Source organism: Eulemur rufifrons, chromosome 15 (assembly GCF_041146395.1).
Source record: "Eulemur rufifrons isolate Redbay chromosome 15, OSU_ERuf_1, whole genome shotgun sequence".
NCBI classification, from domain to species: Eukaryota; Metazoa; Chordata; class Mammalia; order Primates; family Lemuridae; genus Eulemur; species Eulemur rufifrons.
Window position 1 is genome coordinate 42,142,955 of NC_090997.1, and position 23,918 is coordinate 42,166,872.

Genomic DNA, 23,918 nt, shown 5'->3' on the forward strand with positions numbered 1-23,918 from the left:
TTTGCATTTTCTTTGTTCAAGGTGTTTATTGCATCTCAGAGGGCGTACATGCACTGGGTTTTTAAACCGAAATACAAAGAAAAGCCATTTTGAAATTGGTTTTAGGTAATTTTTCCCCATTACAGTGTATGTTATCCCCACAGTAAATTCAGATACAACCACTTTTAAATGGTACCATACAGCTATTAAATAATTTGAAAAATAGGCAAACACCTTTCCAACCCAATATGCTTTTACGAAGAGCTGCCAAGCCACTAGCAACACTGATCAACAGTGACCTCATTTATGCATCAAAATCTTAAGCCAAGCCATCAGCACAGACAGTATGACAACAAATTAAAAATTAAAGAATACAATATGTACAGTAAAGAATACAATTCTCTCAATTAGTTTAAATCCTAATCACAATGGTACAACAAAACCTACTTTGAGCTCAATTGAAGGATGGAAGAACACTAGTTTACAGAACACACAAAGAAATACTAAATTAACAGATGTACATAAAACCCACAGTAAAGTAAAAATATTTGCAGTAATCTTTAAATTACAGATATACCTTGGGGTGCCTTCACAATCACTTGAATAGCACATCTCTAATTGCATTTTCACGGACATGATAGAAACGGACCCTTTATTTTTCAGTGCGTTTAATCAAGAATGAATAAATAGGTCAATTTAGCTGCAAAATCTGTCAAATATAATTAAAATATATATATTTTAATATAGCAGTGATAAATAGGGAATTCCTCCCATAGAATTTTTCATTCTTGATAAGGTAGCTTCAAGGAGAAGTATTTATTATGGACGTTAACCTTTATATTTTTTAAAATAAAATTTCTTAACATATACAGTGCCACAAAAATAAACATTTCTCACAACAGTTGAAGTTCCTGTGATTGGAAAAATGTACTCCACACAGAAAAAAGTTTTGTATATTTAAGAGTGTTTTCCTTACTATCTGATATTATCACACTATGCTTGTAACAGAGATACAGAAGAAAAGAGAATTTAATTTATGGGGAGTGTTTAGGGTTTGTCCAAAAGTTGTATGTACATTGAAACCTTCGAAAACACAGACACATCTTTCCAAATGGCTCACCATACAACAGCTGCATCATCCTTCCATGGGTGAGGTCAGAAAAGCACTAAAGGCATCAGAAACATCCATTCATTGTTTACGTCGTACAACACAAAAATAACCCAAATACACTACGATTTCGAGAGTAGGGATAACAGCTATGGTAGTACACATTCCTAATGTTCACTTTCACGGCTGTGCTACACGTTTTGGAAGAGAAGTTATGACTAAGCATTGGGTTTGGTACTGGTGGCTCACTTTGAAACTCTGAGCATCAATCTCGTTTGAAGTCTCCAAACTCATTTTTTTTTCCCTATTCAGTCACAAAAATTGAAGCTGTAAAGAAAAAAGTACTTGAATTAGAAAACAAGACTATTCCACACACCTCAAACATTTTGCCTCCCTTACAATTGCATTTCATAGTTACCACAAAAAACTTTCACACAAAAGGTTTCTGTATTAAATTCACAATGATAAACTTTTCACAATTCTTTAAAACAAGCTTAAATTTTCAGCCAGAAAATTTTAAAACAACTTTCGATGTATACTTTCATTTTTAATAAAAATTATATCAACAAAAATTTGAAATTTAGATACTTATTAGGAATTTTAGTAGCAAGACATCCAATACCAATTAAGAATAGCTAACATTTAAAAAAGAGCAGCCAAAAAAAGGGGGTGGCATGGCAGTAACTTCCATTATTTTTTCCTCTATTCAGTTATGGGGTTCAATGACTCAATTGCTAAACAGTTGAACTAGTGACAGAGGAGAAGAGAAGGGAGATATTCCCGGTAACTCAATGCCTTCTCTCAGCCCCTCCCCACTTATGTCCCTGGCTAATTCATGCTTTGACAGTCATTTCTGCCAGAAATTGCTCCCTGGGGTCTTAAGGTCTGGCCGCCTAGGTACCTCTTTTTCATAAAATAGTCAGTCTAAGTCCCTCTCTCCTTTTCTCCCTCCTGAGAATCACTTAGGGCAGGGACTGTCTCAGCATCTGTTTTTTCCTGTACTTATCAAAGTTCCCGGCATATGACAAGAGCAATATTTACTAAAGAAGAGGTGGATAAAAGACTGGTCTGTGCAGTTTCCTTGGTCACTCCTGAAACTTTAATAAGTGCTCATTGTCTCACTTATACCTACATTAGCTAACCCAAAGTGGAATAGAAAAGTTGAGCGCAATGAGAAATTACTTGGTGAGAAAGACCTGAAAATGATATTATTATTAATATTGTATAAGAAAAAAACCCCATAAAGCAGGAATCCACAAAAATCTTAGCAGGCATTAGGGAAAGTTTTAAATAAATACAGGCAGTAGATGTATAATGAAAATAACACTGGACAGTGGTCCAAGAACTTCGACGCTCTTACTGTGCTTCCTGTGAGACTTTGGGCAAATCACTTAATGCCCAAGGACCAGTTCTTTTAGCTGTGAAATGGGGGCAAAAAAATCTGGCTAGTTTATATCACAGGATTTTGATCTTCTACTTCTGTGGTCCCCAACCCCTGGGCCACAGGCTGGTACTGGTCCGTGACCTGTTAGGAGCCAGCTAAGCTTCATTTGTATTTATAGCCGCTCCCTACTGCTCACATCACCACCTGAGCCCCGCCTCCTGTCAGATCAGTGGAGGAATCAGATTCTGCATTATGGTGAGTTGTATAATTGTTTCATTATATGTTATAATGTACTAATAATAGAAATAAAGTGTACAATAAATGTAATGCACTTGAATCATCCCAAAACATCCTCTCCTGCCCCCAGGTCCATGGAAACGTTGTCTTCCATGAAAGTGGTCCCTGGTGCCAAAAAGGTTGGGCACCTGTTCTACTTAGGAGATCAAAGAAGTTAATGACTGGGAAGTGGATGTGAAAAGTACTGTGTAAATTACTGTTCATCCATTTAGCAAGTTATATGCTGAGAACCTACCCAGTGTGTTAGGTGCTGGGTTAATAATAAACATTTTTCCTTCATCAATTTCTACCTATAAGTTCACCATTAATCATTTCATAAATGATATGAAATTTGTGAATTTAAAACTAGAATATTAGAAATTTAAAATTCTGCTTGAATGCAGAGATGCAGAGGGTAACAATCTAAGCTTTACTTTACAAGGCAAAAGAAGGATAAACAAAATGAAAATACAATTATATACCCAAATAAATTCTTAGATGACTTCTAAATGCAATATCATAAATATTAGCTTTTATAAGTTCCAGTTGTTATATAATAAAGTGGTAATTTTCTAATTTACCAAGTAGCTTGGGCAACTTTTTGCTTTTAAGTCTAATTTTTGTGCTTTCCAGGATAAGGACAATTTGGAGATTTCGTTCCCTCCTAGTTTTATAAATTAAGATTTAAAAAAATTGATTGATAAAGATAGCTTTTAACATCAATTTTAACAGTAAAACCACTCAAATTATTACTATTATACACAGCTATTTGAAACACAAAAATAACAAATATATCTGAAATAGCTAAGCATTGTATAGCTTATTATTATAGCCCACAGGAAAAGCTCAATATTAGATACCTTAAATTGTTTACAAGAAATCCTTGATGTTAAGATCCGCTAATGGGTCCTTGGCTGGAGGTTTCTTGGGACTCTGAGTGGCAGGTGTAGGGCTTGGAGAAAGCTAATGGGGGAAAAGCCAGCCCCAGAGAACAGAAATAGAAAGCAAACAGAGAGATAGATGAGCATTAGGCAGAACATACCACAGAAAACAAACATGCAGAAGATTAGATGGTTAAAGGCTTACAAAATCTACTTTGTTCTACTTAGTCACAGTGTTGTGTTTAATTTTGGATTGGCAAAATACACTTCAACTGATATTTGGCTTTCTTTAAATTCTCTGACATCAGATTTAGCCAAAGTAAAATTTAGGGACTCTGGTAGAACAACACGGGTATGAGTTAGGGAAGATGTGAAAAACTAGTCACATAAAGATATTATGAATATAAAGTAAAACAAACAAATGACAATTGATTTCTTTCTACAAAGGCATTTTTACTTTGAGTTATTAGTACCACTATACTAATAAAGCAATTTAAATAGCTTTTTATATAGTGACAGTGAATTGGAAGGAAAAATTGAAAGGAAACAGTTTGTAGAAAGCCACTTAAGAAATTACTTAAAATTATTAGCTAAATATACTTGCATTTCATATAAATTATTTTAAGTAAAAGTCAGTCAAGTTTGGGGGCATTGTTTGTTTCAGATGACCAAGTAGTTTCCTAGTAGTGAATGCTACTAAATTCTACTATAACCTATCCAGCTTTTGGGGGTTGGGGGAGAGGATAAAACTATTAAATACTACAGGAAAGACTCATACTGAACTTGTAGCAAAAATAATTAACTTACCTTGTTTCTGTTTAACCAAAACTACACTATTTTTTCATGTGTGACGGACTTCTGGGAGCAGGCTTTTACAGGAATATTAGGATATAAGGCCTTGAAAAATCTCACATAGTCTATACAGAGTAATAGTCGACATCTATGCTTTGAGTCTAATTAATCTCCTACGCTTGTAGTAACATGATGGAACTATGGCGCAAGGGTGCATGTTTTATTGGTTCAGTCAACAGAGTTCCAGAAGTATGGATTTTGATATTTGTTCCTATGTCTAGAAACTACCGATTGATTGCATTATCTGTCAGCCAGATTTTTATGTTTAAGACTGGAATAATGCTTCATAGAAATACCTTGAGAAATACGTGTAATGCTTGAAGTTGCTTAGAAGGTAAGAAACTCAAGGATTGATTGGTCCGTAATAATTAGGTGAGATGACAACATCATGATACCAACCAATTAAAGAATAGTGGGATAGTCTAGGCATTGGTAATGAAAAACTGTTTTGTTTTCTGAAGCTACAAACTCATGTTTTCTTTATTCTCTAGTATAATTATGTTGCTTCTCTGATATAAGAAATATAATCTAAAAATTGTAGAAATATGGTATATCATTCCCCAACTTACTATAAATTCAATTACTGATTAAAACAATGTGTTTTCATTGTATTATCCATTTTTCATTTTCATTCTTCAAAAATTAAGTAAATAAATTGATGCTAACACTGGTATTATACAAGAAAAACAATTGCCTTAAGTAATAAAATTGTATTAATTTATTTCTAAAGCTTTCAGCATGCCAAATACAATAAGGTTAAAAAAAATCTAAATAACATTGTTCCAAGTTCTTAATAACAGAAACATCCTTTTTTTCAAAAAGGTGATAGATGGTCATGGATCTGTTCAACCATCAAGGAAATATTTATGATAAATGAGATCCCTTAGAATTTAAGTATATCTAAGTTAAACTTAACCCCAACCATTATACCTAAAACCTTCCTCATTCTCCTTCAAAACAACTCTAGGCTGGATTCACTAGTCTTCGAGCAGAATGGAAAATTTCTCCTGAAGCCAGAGCATGGGTTATGGCCATGAAGGCAAGGGCTTCTCACACTCTAAATTTCTCTCTTTCAAAACCTACCATTATTCTTCTGGTCACTGTGGCTTTTGAGGGGTTAAAGTGAAGAAGCTGAAAGCAAATTTTGGGAACAGATGGAGGATAGATCAAAGAAGCAGAAGGATTAAAGTATATTCACAAAGTTCACGGTAGGCATCCCCTGGATAAGATGATGTAAATACTTATTTGGTAAGGTAAAAAATATTATAGCAGTAAAACCATTTTCTGATATCATTAAAATATATTTGAGCTATTTGGTTTAGTTTGTTTAGCATGCTCATACTAAAGTTATAATTTTGTGTTCTGACTCTGTCCAAATCCACTTCTCATAGTGAAAACCTCTTTGGTTCTACCACTTTGGCCAGACAATTTAAAAGAGGAACCAAGAAAGGGTGATTCATCGGTATGACTAGCGCTCCTGGCAGTAAAACGGTTCCACAAAGTGCATAGATTTGGGCATCTGTCTTTATAAATGGAAGTAGCATGTTGTGTAGTAAGAAATTCAGCCTTACCTACAGAGAGGTTTTCCTTTTGCCCAGAATCCTGGCAGGTAACCTCTAAACCCTTGGAATTTTCTGAGTGATAGGAATGTCTTTGTTATTCGTGGTGAGCTCCTGAAACCAAAGCTAATAGTTTATCCTAACAAGGTGACTCAGAGTGGAGGCTGGTCATGCCAGAGAGACCAATCATGTGATTAGAGGGTTGGGTCTTTGGGCCATGATGCCAGCCTGATCTCCAGGGAAGGAGGAGGGTTGGAGACTGCATTTGACTAAGTGGGTAATAATTCAACCAATCATTCTTACATAATGAAGCCTCAATAACTCTGGACACTGAAGCTTGGGTGAGCTTCCTGAGTAGGCAATACTGTATGGGCACTGTCATATATTGATGCCAGAACACATCCCTGAAGACAAAGAAGCTTCATTTCTGGAACACTCCCAGATGATGCCTGTGCTTCTCTTCCTATAGCTGGGTCTAATTTGTATCCTTCCACTACAATCAAACTATAATCATAAGTTTAGCATTTTTCTGAGTACCAAGATTAATTTGAGGGAATTTGAGGGTGGCCATGGAAAAGCTTGAATTTGTAGCCAGCTGGTCTGAAGTGAAGGTGGCCCTGGGGACCCTCAAACTTGTGCCTGCTGTCTGAGATGAGGGGATTCTTATGGGGACAAAGTATGTGTTCCCACAGACTTTGCAGTTTGGCAAACTCATTGCGGTTAGTGTCACAAGTCTTGGGCAGACTTGGCAGTCTGGAGGACTGTGCTTCTAACCTTTCTGGCTAACTCTGAGAATAAAAAACAATAACTAATAACAGAATAAAACTATGGATCAGAAGCACTCATTTCTCTGGGACATACACCTTGGATGCTCTGTCTGGTTGTTCTCAAGAACCATTCTTAAGTAGGAAAAGAATGGAGGGACCTTATGTCAGTTAATTATTTTTATCATTTTTCTCCAAACCTCACACTATTGCTCATCTGTCTCCCATGCTCCCATTACTTCTGAAACAACAGATGTGAGTACTATATTAGGTAAAAACACACTTCAAACAGCTTGCCATTGAAAGTTCTATACTTATTAGTTAATGCTGCTGATCCGTGGACGTTTAGGAAACTGACCTGCGTGCCAGGTACAGCGGCAGCTCCAAAGGGCGGCCTCATCATGGGCTGCGCAAACATGACGGGCTGCTGTGGCATCATGGGCATGCCCGTCCCAGCAGGAGGCTGAAAAGGAAGAGCGGTTCAGCACATGAGTGGAATTTCTAGGCAGTACTCTGACGTTGATGGCTTTTATGTGCTTCTAACAACTTTTGAGGAACCCACAACCATGAGAAAGTATAATTTATAATTTTCAACTCTGTGCACCATGAGGCTGGTGGATGGGAGAGTGTCACTATGGCAGGTGGGGTATGGGCCTGGTCGGCCACACAGCATCCTCATCCCAACTGGGCTTGGTTGTTTATTTACCGTCTTAGGTAAGCATAATTTTTGAAGAGATAAAACTTATTTCTTTACCAAAGATGACCCTAAATTTGGCTGGTGGTAAAAGTGACGAGTAAAAGTCCTAGTACGGTAATTTAAAGGTTGATTTTGATGATTAAGCTAAGATTATGTTTGGTAAATATTATTACAAAAATGACATAACAATGTACTATAGAAATTAATTTGATGGTGGAATTTAAGTATTTTATAATTGATGTTATCACTTCATATGTAGACTACTGAAGGTCTAAAGCAGATGACTTAATTAAGTTTTACTTACTGCATTTCGGGAAGAATTCTATTCTACAGGAATACTTGCTAATTTGGGATTTGGCAGAGAACTTACATATATCAATTCTAATTTTTAGCACAGGTCATCACTCACCATTCCAAATCCTGCTCCAGGTTGTCCAACCGATGGGGCCCCGGCAACAGGAGGAACTGAACTGGTTGGAGGTACAGCTCCTTGCTATACACACACACACACACACACACACACACACACAGACACACAAACCACACAAAACACATACACACACAACAATAAACAAAAACAACGAACATAATTTTGTTTTAATATAACAGAATATAATTTAAAAATGCATGCATCTCAAGTATGTATGTGTGGATATGTAGAGAAATTGTTTTAAATTAAAAAAGAAGAGGCTCTACTACCACGGTGATGATGTAAACAAGGTTACTGACTTGATGTTCACTGTTGTGACATCTTTTGGGCTTGCTGGCCTGCAGCTTATGCGCAGTATTGGGCGTCCTCCATCTCCTTAGACCCGTCCTTGCTGGAAATGAGTCAAATTTCCTTAAGCTTGTCTTTTCCTACCATTGTATCCTCTAAGAGGTATTCAGTTAGACATTTGAGGATCATGATTTCACTTACATTTCAATGCTTGGTTTCCATCCCTCTCATTTTTATATTATTCTTTTCTGTGTTATTCTTGCTTCTTTCTGACTTTTAATTGTTGTACATATGCACAAAGACCAAAATTCTAAGTGTTAGAAAGCATTTAAAAGACTATGTAATATAGCACACATATCCCATTTCAGATACAGGGCACATGCCCAGCGCTGTGCGCAGGCTCAGGGAAGGTTTCAGAAGGACTCAAGCTCTTACCTCAGGCTAACCTTGAGGCTCTGCACAAGCATTAAGTGAAGGCTAAGGTAGAACTGTAAACTGCCTGGCTGAGATTGAAGACTTGCCCCAACACACATACACAGAGAGTCCCTCTGCAAAGACTGGGAAATATTTTTGGTTCCAGGAATTTAAGGAATATCTGTCCAATCATTAGCTGACCACTTAGCTAAAGGAACAGAGACTTCAATGGTCACACATGACAAAGAACACAGACTTTACAGAATTAGTTCAGAATGGTCACTAAACAACAAATATAAAAAGTAGCAACGATAAACCCTTAGGAGGGGGTAGAATCTGATCTCCTGAGTTGCCACATGATAATATTCAAAAGCCCAGGTTTCAATAAAAACTCACAAAGCATACAAAGAGACGAGAATGTATGGCTCATACACAAGAGAAAGATCTCAAATCAATAACCTAATCTTCCACCTTAAGAAACTAGAAAAGGCTGGGCGTGGTGGCTCACACCTATAATCCTAGCACTTTGGGAGGCCGAGGTGGGAAGACTGCTTGAGGTTAGGAGTTTGAGATCAGCCTGAGCAAGAGCGAGACCTTGTCTCTACTAAGAATAGAAAAAGTTAGCCAGGCAACTAAAAATAGAAAAATTAGCCAGGCATGCTGGCTTGCACCTGTAGTCCCAGCTACTAGGGAGTCTGAGGCAGGAGGATCGCTTGACCCCAGCAGTTTGAGGTTGCTGTGAGCTAGGCTGATGTCATGCAACTCTAGCCTGGGCAACAGAGCAAGACTCTGTCTCAGAAAAAGAAACTAGAAAAGAGAAGAGCAAACTAAATCCAAAGTAAGCCCAGAGGAAGGCAATAATAATGATTAGCGTGAATATAAGTGAAATAAAGAATGGAAAAACAAAAGAGAACATCAAAGAGACAAAAAAATTTCCTCTTGGAAAAGATCAATCAGATTGACAAACTTTTAGCTAGAAAAACCAAGACAAAAAGAGAGACGCTCAAATGGACAAAATCGGGAAAGGAAGTGGTAGCACTACTACCAAACTTACAGAAATAAAAAGGATTATGAAGTATTATGAGTAATTATATGCTAAAACATTATATAACTGTAACAAAATGGTCAAATTACTAGAAAGACACAAACTACCCAAACTGACTCAATAAGAAATAGAAAATCTGAATAGATATATAACAAGTAAAGAAATTAATCAGTAAGCACAAAACTTCCATTAAAGAAAAGCCAAGAATTAGATGGCTTCACTGGGTAATTGTACCAAATGCATAAACAACTAATATCAATTCTTCTCAAGCTCTCCAAAAAACAGAAGGAGGGAACACTTCCTAATCATTCTTTGATGCCAGTATTACCCTGATACCAAAGCCAAACCAAGATAGCACAAGGAAAACTACAGACCAATATTCCTTATGAATATTGACACAAAAATCTTCAACAAAATACTAGCATACAGAATCTAGCAGATATTAAAAGGATTATACACCATGGCCAAGTGGAGTTTACCCCAGGAATGCAAGAGTGGCTTAATAGATGGAAATTAATCAATGCAATATACCATAGTAATAAAATAAAAGAAAAAAAATACAGGATTATAGAGAATTCTTACAATTTTATGTTACCTCAGCATCTATTTTTGTTATAGCTTTAACTTTCTCCTATTAGAAGCAGGGCTTAGTCACTCTCAGCACAGTTTCTAGTTCCTCAAGGTGGTCATCCAGTTATCTGCCTTATACCACCATCTGCTGATGATCACCTCCCTATGGGATGGCTAGATATAACCTACTTGATTCACCTCACTGACCTCCACACCCTGCATAGCTGTGCACATATTCCACAATGACCACCTCTCAGTTATACTGTGACTACATGGAACTTGTGCCTACTTGCTGTAAACCCACAAATTAAAACTCCCCATGGGAAACCTGCTTCAGTTATGTCCTAGACCCCAATAAAGGCATTGGCCCACAGGTCCCTCACTCTCTCTCTCTCTCTTGCTCCTCACCCAGTGGTTGAATACATGTGTCCTGGACGGCTCCTCCCTTCCCATTGGTTTTGAGAGGAGTGTTACCCTCTTCTCTGGGATCTATAAGTAATAAAACTGCTTATGTTATTTCACATGTTTTGTTGTGCTGCCTCTTCTGTGTTTTGCCTGACACATCTGAATCTATAATATTTTCTTTCCAGATCAGGGCTCTCCTAGAGAGTGGCTATTTTGGTAGAAATAGACTGGGCATAGGTCACACAAGAGCCACAAGGGCATTTGCTAGTATTAACAAGTTTTCTGTGAGAGAGATACCTGGTCACAGGTCAGATACTTAGGCATTAGGCCATACACCAGAATAAGGAAGTATCCTGTGAAAGGCACACATCCACAACCGCCTCCTCTGGAGCCCTGTCCAGGCAAGGCTAGAGTTTACAGCCACTCTCCTAAGAGAGACCTCAGGATCAAATTAGAAAAAATCACAATGATCATCTTAATAGATGGCAGAAAAAGCATTTGACCAAAATCTTTCATGACCAAAAACAAACAAACAAACACAAAAAATCTCAACATACTAACAATAGAAGGGAAATTCCTCCACTTGATAAAGGGCATCTACAAAAAACCCACAGCTAACATTATACTTAGTAGTGAATGACTGAAATCTTTCTTCCTAAGAACAAGACAAGGATGTACTGGAAATTCTAGTTAGGGCAATTAGTAGGAAAAAGAAAGAAATATCATGCAGATAGGAAAGGAAGGAATATCACTATTCATAGATGACATGATTTATATATAGAAGACCCTAAAGAATCCATATATAAAAATTATTGAAGCTAATAAACAAGTTAATCAAAGTTGCAGAATACAAGATCAATATACAAAAATCAGTATAGTGTTCATTGTACACTAACAATGAACAATCCAAAAATGTAATTACGAAAACGATTCCATGTAAAATAGCATGAAAAATAATAAAATATTTAGGAATAAATTTAACAAGAGAAGTACAAGACTTGTGCATTGACAACTATAAAATACTGTTGAAAGAAATTAAAGAAGAACTAAATAAATGGAAAGATACCCTTTGTTCATGGATTGGAAGACTTACTATTGTTAAGATGGCAATAATTTGCAAATTGCTACACAGATTCAAGGTAATCCCTATCAAAATTTCAAATCCCTTTTTTGGAGAAATGGACAATCTGAACCTAACATTGATACGGAAATTCAAGGGAACCATAATAGCCAAAACAGTCTTGAAAAAGAAAAAAAAAATTTGGAGGACTCACACTTCCTGGTTTCAAAACTTAATACAAAACTACATTAATCAAAACAATGTGGTACTGGCATAAGGACAGACATACAGAACAACACAACAGAATGAGCAGTCTGGAAATAAAGGCATATATCTATGGTCAATTGATTTTTGATGAGTATCAAGACCAATTAATGGAGAAATATAGTCTTTTTAACAAGTGATTCTGAGACAACTGAATTTCCACATGACACAATGACTTTGGACTCCTATCTCACACCACATAAAACAAATGAGCTCAAAATAAGTCAAAGACTTAATGTAAAAGATAAAACTAGGAAACTGTTAGAAAAAACATAGGTAAAAATCTTTAAGACCTTGGATTAAGACAATGGCTTCTTAAATATGATACTGAAAGCACAAGCAGTAAAACAAAAATAAGACAAATTAGGTTTTATCAAAATTAAAAACTTTTGTGCATTGAAGAACACTATCAAGAAAACAAAAAGATAGCTCACAGAAAGAGAGAAATATTTGCAAATCATGTATCTTATGACCATCTATTAACAGTATCCAGAATATATAAAGATCTCTTATAAACTCCACAATCAAAAGAAATCCAATTATAAAATGGGCAAAGGGTGTTACAGGGTAGCAGAATATGCCATCCCAAAATATGCCACTTTGGTATAAGAATTATTTTGAGCTGAAGGCAACTGAAAAGAAACATACACAAGAAAATTTCTCTGCAATCAATTTGGGACATAAATTTAGAGATGTTTCTTTTCCCCTCTCTATTAGGAAGGACAAAAGTTCCTCAACAGAGACAACTTTAGACCCTGATGAACCTGAAGAGGACACCAGAGGAAACTTCATAATAAACTTTACTAACTGGCCTTTATCTACCATTAGCTTCCCGTATATTGGCCATTCTAGTTTTTCAAAGTCCTTTTTCTTCGTCTGGTCACTTCTCTAAAAATTTATCATTCCTCTGCTAAGATGCTATATAAGCCCATGTTCTAATCAATCTTTTGAGTTATTCATCCTGAGTGTTCCCATGTATAAGCATGATATACACATGTGGATGAACTTCTGCTTATTTTACTCTTGCTAATTTGTCTTTGATCAGTCCAATGTATAGGGCCCCAGCCAGAGAACCTAGGAGGGTAGTAGGAAAAAATAATTTTTCCTACAATGTGAATAGATATTTCTCTAAGGAAGATATACAAATGGCCAATAAGCACACAAAAAGATGTTCATCATTAGCTATTAGGGAAATGCATATCAAAACCACAACGAAAAACCGCTTCATGCTCACTAGGATGATGTAATAAACAATGAAATGGAAAATAATAAGTGTTAGGGAGGATACAGAAAAATGGAAACTCTATGTATTGCTAGTGGAACTGTGAAATGATGCAGCTGCTATAGAAAAGTCTGGCAGTTCCTCAAGAAGTTAAACATAGAGTTACACATGATCCAGCAATTCCATTCCTAAGTATATACCCAAAAGAATTGAGGACATATGTTCACATAAAAACTTGTATATGAAATAACAGAAGCATTCTATTATTATGTGTAATAGAAACAACACAAATGTCCAACAATTGATAAACAAAATATGGTATCTCAATGCAATGTTCTATATTCAGCCATAAAAATGAATGAAGTACTGATACATGCTACAACATAGATAATAAACCTTGAAAACATTATGCTAAGTGAAAGAAGGCAGGCACAAAAGGCTACATATTATATGAAGTATAATATTTTGTTTATATGAAATATAAGCAGAATAGGCAAATCAACAGAAAAAGAGAATAAATTATTAGGTATCAGGGGATAGGAAGAGGGGAAAATGTAAAGGACTGTGTTTCTTCTTGGGGTGATGGAAATGTTCTGGAATTAGACAATGGTGATGGTTTTACAACATTGTAAATATACTAATAATCACTAAATTTGTAGACTTTAAAATTGTTAAAATGGTAAATGTGTTTTGTGAATTTTCTCTCAATAAAAAATTTTTCAGAAGAAAAAAAATACCTACAAAGATTACATTTCAGATTCACTCTTTACCCATCATTTCAATAGGGTAGGTGGTAGGTTATTTATCAGACCCAAATTGCATCATTAGGACTTAAGGTTATGAAAAAGAAAAGCGTTTTATTAGTTATCAAAATTAAATGAACCTGTAGAAATTCTTGATTAAATAAATGAGTCAAATAATTTAAAGAGATCGTCTAAGTTTGCCATTTTGCTAAAATGGTAGATTAACTCTTAGATTCTGTGGTGATAAAAAATTTTAATTGAGATGCCATTAGACTGGGACAGTTCTAGCACTTTAAGTTCATACATAAGCAAACAGAAACCTAACGTAAGAATAAAATGTAACCAGAGACTTTACCAATCAGAAACTGCCAACTAACATCTAACTAGACACATTACCAATCAGAAATCACCAACTAATTTCTAACTAGGGTTTTCTATTCTAACCAATCAAATATATTTTGTCTTACTTCCATGTCAGCCTACCAAAGCTTGGTCCCCATGCTGTAGTGTCAGAGCTCTCCGAACCTCTTCTGGGTCTGAGTGCTGCCTGATTCATAAATTGTTCTCTGCTCAAATAAACTCTGCTAAATTTATTTTGTCCCAAGTTTCAACAATGACCTTCCTGCAAAATGCACATATTTCTGAATTGCAAGTATCTTTCCAGTTTTTATGATGAAAACTTAACAGGTCTGCTATGCACTGGAAGATAGGAGTAAATAACCCAAGAAACACAGAGCTGCTAATGGGCATGATGACAGAGCTTGTGAGCAGACATATTTCAAATATTCAAGCCCTGTTAAGGTTGCTAGATCTAATTTGGGTTCTGTGATCTGAAAAATTTTATACCTGCATTTCTAAGTAGCAAAAAAGGGAAATTTGAAATAAAGTGGGAAAATTAACCTTAGTTCTTATCTATCAATAAAAACCTTAATAGGCAGCAAAAGGATCTCTATTTCCACATCTACTGCTTTCACCTCTTTCTCAAAAGCAAAGGCCATCGATTACCAGGAAAATTTGGAAACACTGCTTTGCTGCTTCTGAAGCACAAGTTTCTGAAGTCTCTCTTCTTTTTCTCGAATGTTCTTAGAAAGAGACTATCAAGGAATAGAAAGATGGAAGAGATGTTTTACGAGGGTATGGGGGTGGGTGCAGGGGCATGTATGAGAAAGCCAGAGGCCCTCAGAATGGGTTCTTGAGTATAAGCAAAGCCAGAGCTCTGTTAAGAAAGAAGAGCTTTGTAAAAAGAAATAGAGTAAATGATGGTGAATTTATAAAAGACTATAGATAAGACTAAGAATTAATAAAGATAAAATAACTATATATACAAGATCCTTTATGTAGAGGCCTAAAATGTTAAGGAAAATAAAGGAAATAAAACTACACATAACTCTGCCATTGTAATAAGTTGCTTGTATTGTTCTAATTTTTCTTTCCACAGATGCTGTGCATACTTTATATTAAAACCTGCCATATTTAACTTTCTGGAGTTTAATTAGCAATAATTAGAAATTTTCTGCTTCATAAACAAAAACAAGGAGTTTAGGGGTAAAAAAAAATAGGAGAAAATTAATCTCAGTCTCAGTGACAGTGCCTGCCAATCAGTTGGCAGTTTTCTTATCCTGCAGACATAAAATAGTTAATTAAGTACCTGATGCACTCTTAACCTTGTATAGTTAAAACCTTGATCTCGGGGCCAGGGGGCTGGGTGATGGCCAAGGAAGTTCTCCAACTTAATACTATTTTTAAAGTGCTTCTCCTTTGTTCCTTTCTGGGAATGGCTTCTTTTATTTAGCAAACTGCCCCATATAGAAACCTGGGTCACCTCCCCTGCTTGCCTCCTTCACAATGATCCCCAGGTGGGTGGAGTCTACCTGAGAATTTGCTTTCTTCTCTTCCTTTCTAGCCTCACTTCAGGCTCTCAACATTTTTTTTTAACCTACAGTTGATCCTCCAGATACCAGTGTTCTCACCACGATTGCTTCTAATCCCCTTTACTCCACTCAAGACCGTGCCATTCTAGTGATGGTTCTGACAACACCCTGTGAAAAAATAAATTTTACCCTGCTGCTAAGCGCAACACCACTAAAGTATAAACTCCTCAAAGCAGCACATAAGGCCTCCCTAATTTTGCACAGAAGAGAATAGGAAAAGTAATTCCCCTCCTTTGCTAATGATAATATACATTGTGAGATTTAACGTCATTACCTGGTATGAATAGACTTAGAAGATCAGTTGTAAAGAAGTTTTTTTCTGTCTTTAGGGATTTTATTTACCTTTATTGAATCCCTTTCAATAAACAGAGGCTCTCAAATGATTCCATACCTAAGAATAGAGTGCAGCCCCCAGGCCAGAGTGCTACCTGCTTGCGGTCTCATCTCAGCGTCTGCGCCACCAGGCATGAGTAAATGCTTGGGGCCCTGGGTGATAATTATAGTCCCTTTGACCCTCAAACAGCCCTGGTTTGGAAATAAATGTTTCGGTCATCTTACGCATATGTCAGTTTAAGAGAGATTCATAGCTTTATACTAAATATCCTTTGTAAAAATTAAAATAAAACTCTTTAATTTATAGCTAAAGGCAAAAACTATCCTCAAGTACTGTTTTAAAATAATGCATACAAAGATTCATAGAGATAAATACCTAGATACAATAGGTAATTTTCTCATGGTTATCTGTTAGAAACCAGTTCTTAAATCTAAATTCTTTTAGACTGTGAACTCACCAAAGGCAGAGGACATAAGAACATAGATTTCCTACTCTCTTACAAACACCACAAAGTGTGGAGAGAGTGGGGGTACCAAAGGAAACGGGTTTTGAGAACCCAGGTCTGAGCACAGAATGTATTTTCCTGTAGAAACTATATATAAATTGTAATTTAATTAATACTTTTAGCATTGCTTAGTGGCAAATTCTGGATTTAAAAGGCCATTTTAAAGACTGGTTTGAACTTATTATACTATTTATAAAACTGTTTATATATAAGAAAATGACTATTTATAAAACTGAAAGAAAATGTGTGCTCAATTCCAAAACCCAGGTGTTTAATTTTTGGAACACAATATTTTTAATGGAGTCTTTCTAAAAGGTTTTTGTTCAAACTCATATTAATTTACTTCCATGCATGTTTGTTTGGATGAGAGTGGTGAAGGATGGTTAGGAATTAATTCAGGCAAAAAGGAAAGGATGGTATCAACAGAGCCTTAGAGATGAGTATGGCTTAGACAGGTGGAGGTGGTAAGCAAAGGCGGAAACTGCCAGTGAGCTTGGGAAACAGGGACTAGCCTAGTTTTACTAAATATGGGGCATATATAGAAAAATAGTACATCTTGCTTTCCTGGAAACACATTCTTTTTTGTGCTGGCAAATTTCACAAAGCAATAATTAGTCTTTATTTTCAGCGATATGTTCTTTCCCAGAGTGAATGACAGTATTAATATATTAATAGAAATTTAAAATACTAAAATGGAACCTACTTAAACATTATAGAAAATATGGGTGTTAGTAGTTTCAATTTTTAAAATGGTGAGCAGAAGTAGTAGAGTTTTAAAAATGAAATTTCACTTACACAATAGAAAACTGCCCAATCTTTCTGGTAAGAAAAAAAATTTTCATTACTTATTAAGACAATCGGGAAATTTGGGCAAGAAACATGACAAAATGCATAATGGTCAATGATATGAAATACTTTTAAAAAAATCATTCCCATAGTTTTACATACAAAGAAGGAGCATAAACATTATTTCAAAATATTTAAAATAAAAAAATGGGTCATAAACTTTATTATTATAAATATAAAGTCAATGGAATTTGCATTTTGGTAAATTTTGCATCTTGCTTATATTTCTTTAGTGTTGATGAAAAAGTACAGTAACAAAGTTAAGAAAATTTGGCCGGGCGCGGTGGCTCACGCCTGTAATCCTAGCACTCTGGGAGGCTGAGGCAGGAGGATCGCTCAAGGTCAGGAGTTCGAGACCAGCCTGAGCAAGAGCGAGACCCTCATCTCTACTAAAAATAGAAAGAAATTCTCTGGACAACTGAAAATATATATAGAAAAAATTAGCTGGGCATGATGGCACATGTCTGTAGTCCCAGTTACTCGGGAGGCTGAGGCAGGAGGATTGCTTGAGCCCAGGAGTTTGAGGTTGCTGTGAGCTAGGCTGATGCCACGGCACTCTAGCCTGGGCAACAGACTGAGACTCTGTCTCAAAGAAAACAAAAACAAAACAAAACAAAACAAAAACCCCAAAATGCACCCTGCCCTATACAATTGGAAATTGGCAAACTGCCAGTACTGCCCTGGCCTCTGACTGCTACGTACCAAAGGTGCACTTGATGGGACACCTGCTGCCCATGTTGCGGGAGCTACTTTTGGCTGCCAGTTGGCTCCACCAGTCAACTTTTTCTCTCCAGCATTCCATTGAAGATCTCCCCTAAAATCAAACATTCAAAACAAGCAAATAAATAAAAAAACACAAATCAGAAACAAAATGATGTGGGGCTCTTTGGATTCTTTTATTTAGGTTTAGAAGCAGTTTGTTTGAGTCAAGTGGTACAGTAATAAAGAAACTTACAGAGGAGTCTTACCATGTTGTACCTAAGGAAGCTTAAAAGCATTCGAAAAAAATAATTTAGAGTCTGCACCTCAATAATAGGTATTTCCTATCACCTCTAGTAGAAAAATATGCCAGAAAATTCAACTGAATTCCTCATTTGCTATAAAAAATTACAAATCTATCATAAATACTGTATACCTATATTTTGTTGAATTTAAGATGCATTGATGATGACACTTTCTGGATCTTAGAGGGTTCAACAGATGGTTTCACCCATAACTATATTATGACTACATCTACCTTACAGTGATTGTAAGATACCATCTACTGTAAAATGTATCCCAATATTAATGACAAAATATACATTTAAAAAAGGGGCATTGGTCTATCATTCTTACTATCCTTCCTTAAAATTGATACTCTATGAAAGACTCTTAAAAATCAATATTATCTAGGAATATTGTAATGAATCTAGAATTTAAAGCTATTAAAATATTCAAACCACAACTTCCTAATATTTCTAGATATAACTTAGTGACAATCTTGGAGATTGAAATAGATTATTCCTTTTCATTGCAAAGTAACAGTTTGGAGGTTCCAGTAGAATAACAATAACAAAAGTCCAAAACAATATAAAAACCAATTGTGAAATTACCTAGCTTGAGAATGAATAACTACTCCAATAAGTACAATGTTGGATAGTCTCAAATTAATACAAATATATTGTCAAAAGGAAACCAAATAATTTCAAGACACTTACTTTTTTGATGTGGTACCAGAAATTCCAAGATCTATAAATGGATAAAAGAAAAAAGAATTTAAACCTTTATACTCAGCTTATATGATGTGACTTTTAAAAGATCAAAGAATCAGAGGTCTAGAAAAAGTCTTTATTTTGCTTGGGAATGACTGCATTCAGTTATATTAAAAAGAAACTATATTAGGAAACATATCCATAAATTTAAAATTTTCTTTTACTTCTTGTTAAACATAAGGATGATATTTAAAGGCCAAATGGTGTCCACAAAAGAGTAAATATAGCAGGCTTGAGACTGCTGCTGTCTTAGAAAGGCCTGTGATGCTGGTGTCTGGGAGCTTGGCTAGTAAACAGTTCTCGACTGAGATAAACTTTCCCTAAGTGATAAGGGTAGCTCACTGTGCTTAAACTGTACAAACAACCTGGTTTATGCTGAACACCTGCTTTCCTTCTGCAAGTCTGGAATTTTGATACATGCCAAGCACGGAGAGCCTATGTGATCAGTGTCCAATAAAAACCCTGTGTGCTGAGTTTCTAAAGGGCATCTTTGGGCAGAAACATGTTGCTGTATTTTCACACATGTTGCTGTATTTTCATTGCTGGAGGAAGTGTGTGTTCTTTTCCTCATGGGAAAGATAGAGCATCAGGAAGTCTGCATGTGGATTCTTCCAGACTCTGTCTTTTTCCCTTATGATCCAGCTGCATATCTCTATTATGCTGCTGTAATAAATCTTAGCACACGGATGTGCTGAGTCCCATGAGTCCTAGTGAACCCGTGAATGTGGGGGTGGTCTTGGAAACCTCAGACACAGCTGACTTAATCATTCTGCTCTAATCTCAATTCATTTATGACTTCGGCAAATATTGATTGAGCCTCTACATATGCCAGGCATTGTCCTAGGCACTTGGGACATCCCAGGGAAGAAAATAATCAAAGATCCCTATCCTGGAGGAACTTTTATTCTAATGGTGTGAGACATGATAAACAATAAAATAATAAAAAAGTAAATTATACAGACTGCTGTTATAGAAGGCTATCATACAGAAAGCCTATGGAAAAAGGAAAAGGAAAAGCAGGGTAAGGGGGATGGGGGTACGATGAGAGTGGGGGCAGATAGTATTACACGGGGTGCTTGGGGAAGGCCTCCTGGAGAAGGTGAGACTTGGGCAAGGCTGAGCACAGATCTGGGGGAGGAATCGGGCTGAGGGAACAGCCAGTACAAAGGCCCTAATCAGTTGCAGCACTGATGTGTTAGAACAGCGGTCACCAACCACTTTGTCACTAGGGATTGGTTTCATGGAAGACAGTTTTTCCATAGATTGTGGGGGGGGAACTGCCTCAGCTCCAGTCAGATCATCAGACATTAGATTCTCATAAGAAGCAGCAACCTAGATCCTTTGCATGCACAGATTGCAGTAGGGTCCACACTCCTATAAGAATCTAATGCCGCGGCTGATCTGACAGGAGGTGGAGCTCAGGTGGTGATGCCGGTGATGGGGAGTGGCTGTAAATACAGATGAAGCTTCACTCACCCACAGCTCACCTCCTACTGTGCGGCCCAGTTCCTAACAGGCCACAGACCATTACCAGACCATGGTTGTGGGGTTGGGGATTGCACTGTTAGAGGCTGATGTTAATATTTATTTCTTACTAAATCTTGATATTACAAAATAGAATAAGGTGTATATTAACTGAACACCATATAGAAATGATTACCCATAATTTTAGTCATTTTCTTGTTTTTAAAAGACAAAAAACTTCACTTTTTAAACTTATTTTTTGATTTGACCAAAAAATTAAATCTATGTGTATTAAACAATTAAAAAGCTAAACCAAATATTTATGCCTGTTCATGTAAAAAATTTAAAATAAGTAGAAATATGTTTTAGATGTATACACAAATCCTTTCTCACATTTCTGTGGCAGATGGGACTGCTAAGCTGAGGGCCTGGGCCTCTGTTGCAAGCCAGGTCCTCTGGGAAGAAGGCTCTGAGATGGAGATTATATGGGTTTGATTTGCATTTCATTGATGACTAATGGTGACCCTTTTTGCATGTGCATATTGGCCACATGTACATGTTCTTTGGAGAAATGTCTATTCAAATCCTTTCCCATTTTAAAATTACATTATTTGTCTTTTCATTATTGAGTTGGAAGAGTTCTTTATTCTGGGTACAAGTGCCTTATCTGCTAAATTATTTGCAAATATTTTCTCCCATTCTTTGGTTTGCTCTTTCACTTTCTTAATGGTATCACCTATAGCACTAAAGTGTTTAGTCTTATCTATTTTTTTTTCTGTTGTTGCTTGTACTTTGGTGTTATATCTAAGAAACCAAACATTACATGATCTAAGCTCAGGAAGCTTTACTCCTACATTTTCTTCTGAGAGTTTTATAGTTTTAGCTCTTTCATGTCGTTCTGTGATCAGTTTTGAATGAATTTTCTTGGTATAAGGAAGGGGTCCAACTTCATACTTTTCCAGGAGGCTATCTAGTTATCCCAGAACAATTTTTGAAAAGACTGTCTTTTACCTTATTGAATGGTCTTGGCACCCTTCTCAAAAATCATTTGACTTTATACATGAGAATTTATTTCTGGGCTTTTTTTCTATTCTATTGGTTTATATATGTCTGTCATTATGCCAGTACCATTTGTCATGATTACTGTAGCTTTGTAGAAGTTCTGAAATTGGAAAATGTCAGTCCTCCAAATTTTTCCTTCTTTTTCAAAATTATTTGGCTATTGCTCTAGTGGGTTAGCTTTTTAAAGCTGAGATAATTCTTAAAGGTGATTGACAATTAAAGGCTGTGTGTTGGTGGCTGGAGGTATGAGTCCTTTATGTCTGAAGGGGGATCTAGGTAGTACATTATAGTATCTACAAAAAGGGATCATTCAGTGAAATAAAATTTTAGAATAGGGGGAAATATGTAAATAACCTCTCCATGGGTGTCATAAAAGCATTTTCATGGTTGCTCAGGCCAAAGGTAATGAATGAGAAACAAAAAGTACATCCATAGGAAAATGCATAGGTAAAGAAGTCTGTATCAATGATGTGTTCAATTTTTGATACTGCCTTAAATAATGAAACATATCTGCAATGGCAGACCCATTCACCTTAATAAAAAAAATCAAATTTGGAGTTAAAAACAAAGGCCAACCTTTATAATAATGGCTACTCTCGTCTCCTAGGACTCTCTCCTTCACTTACTCAGCTCCAACCAGTAGTCAGTCCTTGATGTTCCTTCAATCTGCCAGGCAAACTTCCCCCTAATGTCATTGCACTTTATTTCATTTGCCTGCAAATGTTTTTCATATAGCCACATAATCATTCCTTTACCTTCAAAATCTTGGCTCAAATTTTACCTCCTCGGTGAGGCTTACTCTAACTCTCTCACCCTGTAGCACTCCCAACTCCCCTTTGTCTGTTCTGTTTTCCCCCCATGGAACTTATGATCTAACATACTATAGAATTTACTTATCTTAAAGTTTGTCTCCGCCCTTCCCAAGCTCCATAACAACAGAAATTTTTATCTGTTTTGTTCACTCATTTATTTCTAGAGCCTGGAATAATGCTTAGTACTCCATCAATATTTGTTAAATGAATGACTGAAACTCATTTAGATACTAAATTTGTATACTGAATTTAATGTAACTAAATTAAGTATACTGAATTTAATGTAAGTTACTCAATGTTCTTATTTCCAAAGAAACAGAAAAATTAATTCCTTATTACATATAACGCACGTGGTTTCATACTTGTATTTGCTCCCTAGTTATATCTTGGTCATTTAGACTAACGAGCGCCTGGGTGTTGCTTATGAGACAATGGCATAGCAGCTGTTTGTCTTCCAAGAAACTGCACTGGGTAATGCACCATGTATTTCTATCTATTCCTTGATATACTTACCCATAAGTGAATCCAGAAACAAAACATATGAGAAGATAGTGAGGAAGAAAAAAACCAGTTCACACATGGTTCAGTTAAAGGAAACTAGATTACTCACTGCCTACTAAGCTGGCAAGTGATGAATCAAGATCACTCCCAAGGGCTTTGCTGGCTGCCATGGCGGGACTGGGTGGTACCATTGAGACAGGTGCAGGCTGCCCGGCTGGTGCCATGGTTGGCATCAAAAGATCACCTAGACCATCAAACACTGGAAATCAAATAGACTAGGTTCAGAATAATTGAAAAAAATACCATATGCAGAATTAAAGTGAAATTGTCTTTTGAAAAACTATGGAAACAAACGAATATACAATCTTATAAAAGGAGGCATGTAATTCACACTTTTTGTGACTACAACACCAAGAAGAACATGTCTACATATTTCTACTCAAAAAGTATGGAAATACTAATGAACATGAGCAAAGATGGAAAAAACATCTGTGTAATGCACAGGAAGGAACACACACTTTGCAGCCAGAATTGGGCTCCAATTCACCTGCTTGCCTCACTCGCTGTGTGGCTTTCAGAAAGTTACTCTCTGAACTTTTTAGTGTTCTCATATGTAAATGGGGAGAGTACCACTAATACATGGCTTTGTTGTGAAGATTAAATTAGATGATATATATATATTTTTTTACAGTGCTTGCTCTATATAGGCACTCAAATAAGTGGTAGTCTTTGTTACTTTTATTAAAAACAATCACTAAAACACTTTTTATT

The 23,918-nt window shown here is 36.2% G+C and overlaps 1 protein-coding gene across 50 annotated transcripts in view; it reads right to left on the bottom strand.

Moving 5' to 3' along the window:
• Positions 1-23,918, bottom strand: part of SNAP91 (synaptosome associated protein 91) — a 139,984-nt gene continuing 116,066 nt past the window's right edge. For 33 of the 50 annotated variants that reach the window (XR_011235504.1, XM_069487543.1, XM_069487552.1 and 30 more), the window contains 7 exons: positions 23,257-23,406; positions 19,255-19,285; positions 18,260-18,371; positions 7,910-7,993; positions 7,162-7,266; positions 3,608-3,710; positions 1-1,414 (listed from right to left, as the gene is read on the bottom strand). Coding sequence is in view for 49 of the 50 variants with exons in the window: in XM_069487543.1 (XP_069343644.1) it covers positions 3,618-3,710; positions 7,162-7,266; positions 7,910-7,993; positions 18,260-18,371; positions 19,255-19,285; positions 23,257-23,406 (575 nt within the window). In the remaining variant the exon portion in view is untranslated. Of the gene's footprint in view, positions 1,415-3,607; positions 3,711-7,161; positions 7,267-7,909; positions 7,994-18,259; positions 18,372-19,254; positions 19,286-23,256; positions 23,407-23,918 lie in introns of those variants that run through there. The other 17 variants (XM_069487537.1, XM_069487535.1, XM_069487561.1 and 14 more) reach the window with 4 other exon arrangements.